The following is a 13122-nucleotide window of genomic DNA, read 5'->3' on the forward strand; positions in this document are numbered from 1 at the left end:
AATTTTTGCAGGGATGATGTATTTTTTTTTTTATGCTCTTTTCCCAACTGCTGGTTACTAAATCCATTCCTTAACTTCCAATTTTCTTTTGTTTGTGTCATCAGGCTGTGAAACCGGAGGTCACTGCCAAATGTAAAGCACGGCAGTGCGAGATAGGCTCAAAATGTGAGTCATCGGGTATCTGGAGATTTATTTACTTTCAGCTATCAGCACATCTCCACTCCCATGTCCAACTTCTTATACACTGAATATGTCAAAATCTGCTAAAATCAGGTCACCAGGTAGAATTAACAAGGTCAAGAGACCCCAAAGACGAAAGTGGAGCCCACTGTCATGTAGACGTTTTTGAAGTCCCCGTGCCCCAGTGTGGCCACGGGATGCCGGGATCTATTTAGGTACTGTGGCTATTTGATCAGTGAATAAAGAAGGAATACAGGATATGATCCCCAAGATGATTACAGATTAGGTATACAGTGTTTAGTAGATGAATTTTCCATACCTGCTTATGGTAGTGGGGTTTATCTGACAAACCTGCCAGCCGACATTAAAGTGCTGAGCCTAACATGGAGCTATTCCAGCCCTGCGCGGAACCAAACCAGCCTCCCCTCTTGGGCAGGGCCACAGAGCATCTGATAAGGAGAACTAGCACCCTGGGTGAACAGCATCCCTTCCCCTCCACCTGTGTCATGCCAACACAGCTCCCAGCACTCATGTTAGGGAGCTCTTCACCAGGGCCTTCACCAAGCACAGCAGAGCTAAGCAATGTCTGCAGTACTCTTGTTATACACAAAGTCTGCCTGCCAGAAAGAAAAACAACAGGTAACTGCTAATCACTGTGGCTATCGAATGAGACATCTCTATTTATAAACTAAGTGCAAAGATGACTCGGTTCATTATTTAAGCAAACTTTCAGAAAACGGGCATATTTCCACCTCCCTCAGCATTTATTCTGTGTGCTGTCAGCAATGGGTATTGCCTCGTCGGTGCGGTGCCATCCAACTCCAAGGGCTGTGGGTGCTTGTGTGGGTGCAGTTTTACTCACAAATTCTACCCCCAGCGCCACCGTTTTCTTTCAGCCACAGATTTTCATTGCAGGGATGTGCTCAGTGTCTGTTACATTCAAGAGGACTTCCAGTACGTTTAAGACTGCAAAAGCACCAGGAGTGAGGAAGGGATAGGAAAAAAAAAAGACTGGGCAGTCATTTGAATTAGTGAGTGACAGGCTGGGCCAGCTCTCTGTATACATTAATAAATTAGAATTTTAATTGTGTCTCTGACTGCAGGAGCTGCTCCAGTACTTTAATACGTACCAACAATTGTCTATGTTATGGAATCTGCGATGTGGCCTTCATTGTTGACCTCTGCAACACAATTCCCAGTCTGACTACGGAAACTGTTTGGTTTGATCCTTTCAACTTATTTGAATCCTGACAAATAAGCTCACAGCTGAAAGGTCAACACAGTCATATTTCATCCTCTGGAGCTATTCTTAAGACATCTGCACAACAAAGCACTTCTTTTAGTACCTGACACTGGACCTAGCCAGCACAATCTCTCATTAAAAATGTCCCCAGTGGAAGAGTCTATTAAAAGGCATATGGATCAGCTATGGATTTACCAAATAAAATATTTTTGAAAGCATTAATGTAACGCTCTGGATTATGGTGCTCTACACTGCCAATAAAACGTATATTTGCCCAATGACAAAATGCTTCATACTTTCCAAAAGAATAATGGCTCGGCCATAAAGTGTGAGGTGTTGTCCAGCAGCCTGAGCACGGGGGTGGGAGCCAGGAACTCATGAATCTTAATCCTACCTCTAAACCAAATTCCCTCTGTGATCCTAAGCAAGTCACTTAACCTGCTTCCCTCAGTTTCCCAGTCCAGAACTGGGATAATGCTACTTACTTATCAGACTTTCCTTGTGGGGGTGTTTTGGAGATTAGTATTTGCAAAATGCTTTGAAGATGAAATCACTACACAAAAGCGAGAAGTTGCCCATGCTGGGCCAAGGGCTGCAGTTAATGGCTATTCCTCACTCAGGCAAAACTCCCCTTGAAGTGCCTGTCAGCTTTATTTGGGTAAGAACTGCAGGATGGGGTCCTCTAACTTTACTGTCAAGGCCTTTAGTGATGTTGGCTTTACCTTTCACATTCTACTACATATTTAAAGCGCCCAGGATCCATACTTTTGGGGAAAAATAATCTGAAGCACATATAAAAGGCAAGAGAAGCAGCAATGCTGTCAGAGAACTCATGGTGATAGTATATCAAACTAGAAAAAAAAAATAGAAAGAGCAAAACAGACATGAGTTTGACAACGTGCTATGACAACAACGGAAAAGAGAAAAAAAGCAGAAAGAATTTGGGGCTACAGAGGCTGAAGCATCAGATATAGAAGAACGAGATAAGATAAATGTCCCAGCTACAGGGCTTTGTGTGACTGCAGCTGAACTGCTGTATTCAGGAACTTATTATCAAAAATACAGTGACACGCTGCAATTGCAAAGAGAGCAGTAATAAAAGCAATAACCAGCTGCAACCCAGCAAAGTGGTCAAGGGTCTGGAAGTGCCGGTTTACGAAACACATAAAGAACTAGATACATATAATTTGCCAAAACTGGCAAGTACATGTTAGTATCTCAGATGTTTGAGGAGTGTGAACACGAGGCAAGGCAAGGGACTGACTCAGTATTTATACAAGCAGTATTACTTGGAGCAAGAGGATGGAATTAAAGTGGAAAGTTCCTGAGCGTGTGCTTTGTTATGGAAAACCATCTGAAGGAAAATAATAGCGGTCCTACCCACCACTTGGGATTTCTACCACTATAATAGCAAAAGAAGAAAAAAAGAGGAAAATGTGATACATGACCTAATAGGTCTTTCTTGTCTTTAACTCCTGTGATTTATCCTGCAAGACTAGCAAAACGTACTCCAAAGCCTCCTATGTGTGCAGACATCTTCTGTTTGGGAATGCTGTACTGGTTTTAGCTTTCTGAATTCATAACAGCACAAAGCCTGGTAATATTTAGATTTTCTTTCTAAAGATGTCCATACATCAGCAGACAATAAAAGGGGAAAAAATACACCGACGATATGATATCCTAGTATTTCCCAATATCCTTGACACAGCAAATCATCGGTTTGAGTGAATGCAGACTACAAATGGAACAGCAATCAAACAGAAATGTTAATGCAAATCTCCCATGCATACTGACACAGTAACAAAAGCTATTCCATTTTGTCATGATCCAACCCTACCACATGCTAATAGATGTACGCTCATGATCTGTAAATTTGCTGTGGTGGGATTTTAAAGCTCACCTACCACAGGTCCTCACACCACCTACATCAACCACAGCCGCTCTGTGGACTTCACTAGGAGGAAGCTCCTGAATGTCCTATCCCAACATCCACAAGGAAGACGTATTTATTCAGCTTTTACAAGCCTGCTCAGGGAGGCACAGAGGCTCCCCTTACCTGAAGGGCTGGCTGTTTGTCATTCCTCTTCGGAGACTTTAATCCACTAACTTGTTGCTGCTGCTGCTGCTGCTGTTGCTGCTGCTGCTGCTGTTGCAGTAGAAGCTGCCGTGCTACCTGGAGAGCCTGCAAGGGAAGAGGTTTGAAAACTGAGTTTACAGCAGACAGGGTGTGGGGAGCTACATGCACAGTACCTAGGGTCAAGGCAACCCTTGGCCATGGGGTACAACTCCTCTCCTGAAGCACCCTCACTAAGGAAAGCAGTTGATTTCCACAAAAAAAAAGACAAGTCAGCACTTCCATTCAATGGGGCAATATCCCACTGCTGGGTTTCCACTCTATGGAGACTACGAGGAAAACAGCAGCAGCTGATGCTCAGCTCCTGGGTGGGAACCTTGTGTAGCTGCAGGAGCAGCTTACAGTCCTCCTAGCTACCAGCAGGCTCTTGTGCTAAAGGCTTTCATGCTCCTCTTTCTCCAGTGGGTCACGTCAGGTTTACAGAAGAGGGCAGTCATATATCACTGTCTGCTCTCCTGAGAGCCAGAGGAAGTCAGGGAAGTTTCTGGAAGGCTGTGGTGGGAGGAAGAGAAGAGCCAGTGGCAAGAAGAGAATCCCAGAGGTACCATGCTGAAGGCTGAGGAAGCTGCGAGGAACATTCACTGTCAATGCATTGAAAAGCAGGGACAGCACCTCAGCCCACCAAAACCACTAAGAGCTCGTGATGGACCAGCAGTGGGGCCTCAGAAGGGATGAGGCAGAGCAGTGAAGGGACAGCGTAGCCTTACGGGGTGGAGAGGAAAAGGATACGATCATAAAGGCATAAGCAGAGCATCACACAGCGGGGAGTTACTGCAATGCTTTGTGCAAAGTGAGAGAAAACAGCCCCTGGGCACTGGAGCTCTGTGGGGCCCCATTTCTCCATCAGGTGGGGAAAAGAAAACAAGGGAAGATGAAGGGGAAAGAAGTACAAGGGCAAGGCCCTGCCCTAGCTCCCCAGACAAGGGACCACAAGGATGATCCCAGTAAGACAGGCGGTGGCACCACTGAGGCTCCGCTGCTGAGACCTGAGCCCGCTGCTCCCAGAGGATTCACCAGCACCGGACTCGGGCCGCCTTGGTCTCCTTGGAGACGTTCAGTACATGCGTAGGTGGAAAAGTGGGAAGGCTGAAGACTTCATTAATGTAAAACAAGAAAAATAGTCCCTTTGCAAGATGCCTACACGGAAGGAGGGAAAAAGCCTTCCCCACTCCTACTGTGTATGCTCTCTGAGTGATTTAATTAATACCTATTTAATTAAGGAGTCAGATACGCTTCGGGTTTCACTTGCTTCTCCAAGTTGCAAGTGTCTCATCTTAGCACAGAACTGCTGGGAAAGGTTTGACACCGAGGACTGCAAACTCGGATCTGCCACCCCCAGTAAAACCTTGTTATTTTATGGGCTAGGCCTGTATTTGACTTTGAAGGGACATTCAGCTGCCCATGGAGAGGCTGAAGAAGCACCGCTGCTGGCCAGCACACCAACGCAAGTTGGGCGCAGAGACCTTACCATGCTCCGGCAATGAGCCCTCATTTCAGATTCATTAGCAAGTCTCCACTGGATCACAAAAACTCTGTAAGGCTGGATGTGATTTCCAGCAGAGCTCAGTGTGATGAAGAAGTCAGACTTTACACTTCAAACTGGCTGGAACTCAGTGCTTGGGGAGCATCTCTACAATGGTCCATGTCCCCATGAGAGGCGTGAGGAGTTGCTGGGCAGGGCACGTCTCTGCTCACACACACATCTACAACCACCCTCTCCATCGGTTCAACGTCAAGAACCTAGAGCCCAGCAATTAACACAATGCAACAAAGGAAACCCTTCTGCAGAATGTGCTAAGAATGGTTAAAAAAAAAATGTTATTTTTATTGAATTAGCTTATTTAGCTGTTAAAACATCTTCAAGGGTGGGCAGAAATAAAACCTACAAGGCTTAAGGGGATGGGCAACAAATACTCACCTACTTAACAGGGCTGTTGTATGGCTTATTTAATTAATGAATACTTGTAAAGCACTCTGAGTTGCTCAGACAAGAAGCGCTATACAGTACAAGCGCAACATATCATTATATATTATTAAGACTGGCTCTGCAGAAGAATAATTCCAGGTAAATGTGCAATCAAATGATCATTTTAGTTCCCAGTAATTAGATTCAATAGGCCAAAAAAAAACCATAGGAGCCTTTCTTTAATCATACACTAAACAATCAGAACATCCCTAACCTTTCAAGCTACAGCCTTTTTGAATAAAACATCATCAGCTTATAGATATTATTCCAAAAAGAACCAGTCACCATATGTGTTGTCTCTTTGAAATACAGTTGCTATAGCAGACCCTGCATGCATTTCATGTGATATGATCATATTCTACCCGTTCTGGCAGCTGAGAGGTTGCACAATTAAATTGGCTGCCAGAAATTTTTGAAGATTCCCAGAACAAGTAGCCGTGCAAGAAATGCCTGCTTTCTGCTCGAGCTGGCCACGAAGCTCTGAGCAGCCTGGTGGGGTGGCTGCTGCCACCACCAGTCCTTAACACAGCTGACCCCACGCTGATGAAGATCTCTGCCCTCAGGGCAAGGCTCTGATGGGGCAAAGCCAGAGCTCTGTCCCTGCTCTGGTCCCACCTGCACAGCACCCACTCGAGGAGACACCTACATCACACTGCTCCATGTGGGGCTGGCACTTGTCCTGGCACTGGGGGGGGGAAGGAAAGGATTAGGAAGAATGAGAGTAATGAATGGGTTGGCCAAAGGGAGCATCCCAGATACAATGAGCTGGGATGGACAGGAACAGCAAAGGGAGAAAGATGGGAGGGGCAGGCAGAGGTGAGATGGCAGCAAGCTGACAGCTCAGGGGACTGTGGCTTGAAATGGCATTTCCCACTTCTCTCAAGATTTCACTTTTCCACTTATAAATAACTGACAGCAATAAAAGCTAAGCATCAGATGAGCTAGGGTTTAAGATGTGGAAGGTTGTTTATAACTCAGATCTGGTTCTTACTGAACATCTGCATCAAGCAGCTACTGCATCCTTGGTGGTACAGTGAACCCAGGGATCCCAAGTTGCTCCATGTTTCCCTGCTCAGCCTTTCCTCTCTCCTGTCTCAGACTAAGCACTACTCCTGCCATTTCCAAGTCTCATCCACACTCCTTACACATGATGAGGCATGTAGAAGAAAGATGGCTAGCTCAGATCTGGAAGCACCAATCCTCTTTCCTCTTATATGCCAAGTATTTCAAGTCCACTTGGAGTGCCTTCGTGAAAACTAATTTGCTGATGTTGGTTCAAGCCTGGTGGACATCCACACATCCCATTTAATCATAGCCAACAAGTGCTGCACCTCTACCCTCCTCTCTGGTTCCATGCATAGCCCATTGCTGGATGCTGGTGAGGGAGCCCTGCTGAGGCTGCCAATGCTGCACAGTGCTCAAGCAAGAATAGACAGGGAAATTAATTTGAGAGTGAATTCAGTCCCACAACCTTCATCAGCACGGAGATTCGCAAGCAGGCCTGTACATTAATAAAGCTTCCTGTGGGAGTAGATGTTGCCTTTGATTTGCATGTGAATTCAATGCTAGTGAGAAGTGCCAGACTGTCAGACATGGAGACCAAAGTCTCTTATCTTTCCAAAAGCTTCTGTAGCAGTTTCCCCACATTTCCTTAATCATCTGCCTTGTCCTCAACTTACTGAACAGGCAGTAGAGAGTAAAGCTGGACTCGGTTCAACTCCTGCTGCTGCCAAGTCCTGAAACAAGGGTGCCAGGACTGTTTACTGCTAGCCAACAGCTCTGCTAACGTGGCCCTCTCCTCACGAGCAGGTGCTCTGACATCTCTGAGCTCTTTTCACACATTCCTCCCCACTGCCATAATTACATCCGAAATCTCCACTTCTGCAAGTGAACAATTGCAGGGGCTGTGGTAAACATAGCTCGTGCTTGTGTATCCAGGCAACTGCATGGTCCTTCACAGGACAGGCAGGTAGAGATGCCAAGAGCCCCAGAACCACAGAGGTGATTCAGATATCTAGTCCACGATTACCAGCAGCCATGTTATGTGGCACCAATCTGCACTGCTTGAAGAGCGTGCAAACCTTGGGACAACCAGACCCAAACGCCAACCCTGGCCTCCAGCAGCTAATCATATACCATCAGCAATCATTCTCCTCTCTGCATTGAAATACAAGCAGAAAATTTTCCCACTTACTGAAGGAAGAGAAATCAAAGCATCCCCTAGCAAGAGCATCTCCTGAGTGCCATGGTTCTTGGTCACTGTCGACAGGATTTGAAAGGACAACATCAGTAAAAGGCTCACTACCAACCAAGTCATCTTGATTCTGCTTGGTGCTACGCCTAAATGCAAGATACAGTAAATGAACTCCCAAACTGTTTTCTTATCCATTAGGAAATCACCAGAGATAAGGAGATTTTCTGGCATAAAACAGAGAGCAGTAAAAAGGCAACCGAAACACTGTACTTTAGAGAGATTGACCAAACTAGGGATGATATGTGGGAGCCAACATGGGATGACACTAACCCATGAAGCATTTTAACAGCACATTCACAGTGAGATGAATCAAGACTGTTTCATTCAAAGATGCCACAGATTAAGTGGGAAGCCCCATCAAAAATCCCTCTCCTTGTGCTTAGGGAAGTGGCAACCACTTAAGGTTTCCCAACTAGTCAAAGCACCAGGTGGGGGGAGAAGTACACATCTGAGATGCCCAAGACCATTTTATTGCAAGATAGACAGAATGTGAGTTGTTTGCCCAGCTGTTGTTTGCCCAGGCACTGTTACCACCCAAGTTACTGTTGTAATACATTTTCAGGCAAGCAGCTCCATCGTTCAGTTTCACCATCCTCTTCGGGCAAGTTCTGCTCAAAGGGTAAAAACACAGCCCTGCCTCTGACTGCATGTGGCTAGAAACTCTTGAAGGGGGCTGGGGAAGGGAAACACACTGGAAAGAAAAAGAGCAGAACTTTAAAAATAGAAATGCTCTTAAATGCCATATACTTGCTTACAGTGTTAGTACATAAGGAAAACAGTAACAGGATCCAGTCCTATGGAGCCTCTTGCTAACTTGTTCCACCACTGCAGCCAGTACAACAAGGCAGTGACTCTCCAACTGTTTTTCCATCAGTCTGTTTCTATTGAAGAAAAACAGCTCAGCTCCCCCTTTCCTATCTGCTCCAACCCATATTAATATCAATCAGCTACTAATGAAATGTGAAGACCTAGAACTATAATGGGTCTGACTCTAATGCCAGGAAAAGCTTACTTCTGCACCTGAGTTTTATCAGGCATGGAAAGACTGATCCAGGGAACTGCAGGACGTATGGAAAAGTATGTAAGTTGGAGGGTAGGCAGACAAGCAACAGACATGAGGATGCAAAAGAAACTGGCGTCCTGTCTGACTGCCAATTCCCAGGACAGTTGTGCAGTAATTGGCTGCCTCTGAAATGGAGAAGCATGCACACAGAAGGGAACAAAACAAAATCCCACGTGTTTTTTACAGATTCCAAGGGATTTTGGGCCTTTCCAGGTGGACAAAGCTGCCCATCAGGAAAGCAACTTGAGAAAAGAGGAAGGAAGTGTTCCCAGAAATCAGAGATGGTCCCGCAGCCATCTGAAGTGTCCAAGCAGTAAATCCGGAAAGTTACTCGCCAGCCAACATCATCATCTGTCCGTTATTTCAGTTATGGTCATTAAAAAGCAAAACACAACACAACAAGCAAAGAGAGATGAGATAGAAGATATTTTTAAGGGCACAATCAACCCTTGGAGAAAAAACAATGCTACCCCAGCCCCAGACTCCAGAAACAAGACCTTCTGTGTTGACCTCAGAGCAGTAACGGATAGCTGGATCCTTACCCAGCTATGACTGCTGCTAAGCTTTCCCCACAGTGTTTTGGGCAAGGCATTGCTTTGCAGCATCCAGGCATGCAGTTCTCCACCATCTATTTTTCCCAGAGTTTCACAATGTCTTTAGGCACTGAGGGGCCACCCAATTTGCAGGTAAAGGGGCCTCTCACAGTGGAGACATGGCCCACCTCTCAGAAGGGTTTCCTGCTTCCATTTAGTCTCACAAGGCAAGTACCTTTGTTTCTCCCGGGTGGGACGAGGTGGGATTTAGACTCAGCCAGCAATCTCTCTTCTTTCTCAGCTCCCATCTGTCCTCACACCCCGCTCCACTCCACAGCTGCTCCCAGCAGAGCGGCAAGATGCAGCTCACAAGCTCGGAAGCCCGGCTGCACCCAAGCTTCAGAGCTGCTTCATGTCTTTCCCACTCCTGCCTCCTCTATCTCCTCTCCTGCGACACCCTCTTCTCCTGGAGCAGCAGATGTAGAGGAGTGGTGGTAGGAGGCAGACACATTGGAGGGGAGCCCTGCTGCAGCTCTCCTCCGACAGGCTGTGGAGCCGCACAACGTGTGGAAACCAGCAAGGAGCAGAGCAGTATGCAAAGAAGAAAAAAAATAAAACATAGTGCAAAGCGACAGCAGTGGGTAGTGCTGTTCCTCTGGGAGGAACAGAACAGGGGGAGGTGAGATGAACCAACTAGAGAGAATAGGAAAGGAACCAAAATGAAGAGGAGGAATAAAATGTAGAAGACACAAAAAAGAGAAGCAGATGTTCTTGCAGCACTTATTCCCTCTGACATTCGTACCCAGCTCTTTTATCTTCCTCCAGAATGGAGAAACAAGCTGCTATGTGCTCCCTCCCTGTTCCCACCAACATGACCCTTTGCACCACACATGAAAAGGAGCCAAGGCCAAAAGCCCCAACACTGCTCCTGGCACCACAGGGAAGCCTGGGGATAATTACAGGCAGGACACGGGGCTCTGCTAGGATCCAACACAACCTGGGGAAGCAGGTCTGCTGTCCAGCTTCCTCGCCAGCCTTGGACTGAGATTACCCCAATCCCCATATCTCATTCTCTGTTTCCTTGTTTTAGTAAATAATCCTCCTCCATTTACGCCGTACCCAACTCCCCTTCCCAGGCACAGCAGAAGGATGCTGTGAGCCAGGGGAGATGCTGCTGGTTGCCTGTACCCAGCACATCATTCAGCTGCAGCTCCTCTGCAAGGCTGGCTCCATCCAAGGGGCTACCAGCCAGCTCATCACAGAGGAAAGCTTCAACAACAATCCTTTACTAGAATGAGATGATCAGCTGGCCCTGAAGGCTTTGCTTAGATGAAGCAGACTGATCTAGCCAAGTGACTAATGAGTGATTCCCATGCTGGAAAAAAGAGAAGGGACCTGGAGGTCCGCATGCTCACATCCTGTCCTTGATGTGATGGGGGCAGGCTTGGAGCAAGGGAGCTGGCAACATGCCTCATGCTGAAGCATCTATGAGAATAGTCATAAAGAAGATGAGTCTTTATTTCTCTTCCAGCAGGCTTAGTTTCTTTCCTCTGGAATAGATCCTGGCTACCAGCTGAGGAGATCCCCTCCAGAAAAACGCTCTGGAAACACAAACCCTCTCTTCCAAACCCACAGGGTGGAGTTGCCTCTGCCCGTCTCTGCTACACTTTGTCCTCATGGGCACTGAGGTTACTTGTATCGGCAGAAGCAGGAGGATTCAGTGCTCCTGCCCTACCACCCTGCAGCCTGCCCCATGGCTGCCAAGGTCCTTGCCCACTATCCCAGCTCAGCAGCAGCAGGGACCCAGCCCCACACAGAGGGACAATAGGGATTTACCTCCAAAGGAGCCAGTTTTAATTTTGTGTTCTATTCATGAATTCCACCAACTTGGAGGAAAAGGTGGTCTCAGTTTTCTTCAAATACCCAGAGACCCAAAAGAGATGGAAGAGGGCAGGCAGGGTAAGATGACAAACCCAGCGAACACCAAAAACCTGTGAACCCTAAACCAGCCACAACAACGGCTACAAAAATCCCATTCCTGAGGTGCAAACAGAATCCTCAGGTGGCTGCACTGTAAAAACACCTTCTGTCCCCTTTTCTAAGGAGTCACAGTCAACACTCATCAAAGCCATTTAAAAAGCATCTGGCAGAAAGTTCTCAAACATTAAAAATGTCTCTCTTTATTTTGGCATGTCAAGATTCACAGCACGTAGCGGTCTGTACCAGCAAGAAAGGAGGGATGGGCCAACACATCCCAGTAAAATGAGAAAGGATACAGATCCTGGCTGCCTGCGCAAACTGAACCAGAACTGAACTATGGCTGAGGGATGAAAAAAATCTTATGGGATTTCCAGCTCGTTTCTGTAGGCCCGAGATCAGATTCTGAATTCCTGTGTTTATCCAAAAGTGAACCAGACCTTTGAATATTTGGAGGACTATTCACTGCTGAGCCGCGTTTTTCTTGGATGTCAAAAGCACGGGAAGTTCTCAGATTTTTTAATAGGGAAGAGGGGTAAGGTGGGGGGGGGGGGAGAAGGAAGAGTGCCCTTTTGCTGCTACAACATAAATAGTATATTGCATACAGCTGCTTGTGCGCTCCCCTGTGTGGTCAACAAAACAGGGAACATATTTTAAGCTTGTTTTCCAAAACAATGTGTGACAAACTTGTACTGAGAGGCCCATGAAATAAAGCCCCTGACTGCAGACATCTCACCACGCACCAGCAGACACTCGCTGCTGCTGGGTGAATGATGGAAGCAAAATGTTGGGACAAGCCAAAACATGGGAAACGAATGCCGCAAATCACATCTCTGCACTTCGAGCCTATGGCACAACCTAATTTAGAATAGCTTCTGAAAACCTTCATTTGAAAAGAGTCTGGTAAAGCAAAAATAGGCAAGGTTCAGATGGAGGCGACAAAAATGATTAGAGGTCTTGGCAGATCCAAGGAGAGACTGATAAGGGTGGGAGTGTTTAGTTTCGTGAGAGATGAGTAAGAGGGGAGATGACAAAAGTACACAAATTGTGACTCGGCCTGAGAAGGTACATCTGGTGCTATTTGCCATTTCTCATAAGCAACAGAAAGAGGACATTGAATAAAGTCAGGAAGCAACAACCATCACACACACAAAAAAATAAAGCAGCCAACAGGATGGGTTTTTTTTTCTTTCTTAATACACAACTCATAACTACTCTGGAACTCACTGTCACACAGTATCACCAGTGCCAAGAGCATGAGGCAGATGCAAAGAAAGGATTAGACACTTGTACAGATAGTAATGAGAGCATTTACTGCTACCTTTGGAAAGATAAAAATATAAATCAGGATACAAATGTTTATGCTTCAGGGCATGAGCCAACCATAAATCACTGCAGGCTAGGAGGAAACTTTCCCCCATGGATAGGTCCTCTAAGTGTCCTTCATGGGCTTCTGCCCAAGGACTACAGCCAGGGCTGGAGAGACCCCATGTCCGATGGGATTCAACTGCTCCTGTCCCTCTGCCTTCTCAGGTACCTCCACCCCTCAACTGCTGACCTCAAGCCCTGTTCCCCAGCTCACCCTGAGCCCCCTCGACCCTTGGGGAGTCATTGGGCGCAGGGTAGCTGGCCACATCCCCCAGCCCAGCCCCTGCCCACGTCACCTAGCCCCAAGCCGCTCATTTCCTCTTCCTTCTTTCATCACATTTAAGTTTCAGGTCCTAACTTCACCAGCCCTTCCTCTTCTCGGCATTTCTACTTAACTTCAAGAC

At 46.6% G+C, this 13122-nt stretch overlaps 1 protein-coding gene across 21 annotated transcripts in view; it reads right to left on the reverse strand.

Annotated features, from left to right (window-relative positions):
- FOXP1 (forkhead box P1) overlaps positions 1–13122 on the reverse strand; it is a 386145-nt gene that overhangs the window by 108148 nt on the left and 264875 nt on the right. For 19 of the 21 annotated variants that reach the window (XM_062630323.1, XM_062630334.1, XM_062630333.1 and 16 more), the window contains one exon: positions 3480–3605. The exons of the other annotated variants lie outside the window; for them this stretch is intronic. In XM_062630323.1, coding sequence (XP_062486307.1) covers positions 3480–3605 — 126 coding nt within the window. The remainder of the gene's footprint in view (positions 1–3479; positions 3606–13122) is intronic. 21 annotated transcript variants of the gene reach the window in all.

The sequence above is a fragment of the Pezoporus occidentalis genome, unplaced genomic scaffold (genome assembly GCF_034315485.1).
Source record: "Pezoporus occidentalis ecotype Australia unplaced genomic scaffold, CSIRO_AGI_Poc_V1 ctg35, whole genome shotgun sequence".
Taxonomy (NCBI): domain Eukaryota; kingdom Metazoa; phylum Chordata; class Aves; order Psittaciformes; family Psittacidae; genus Pezoporus; species Pezoporus occidentalis.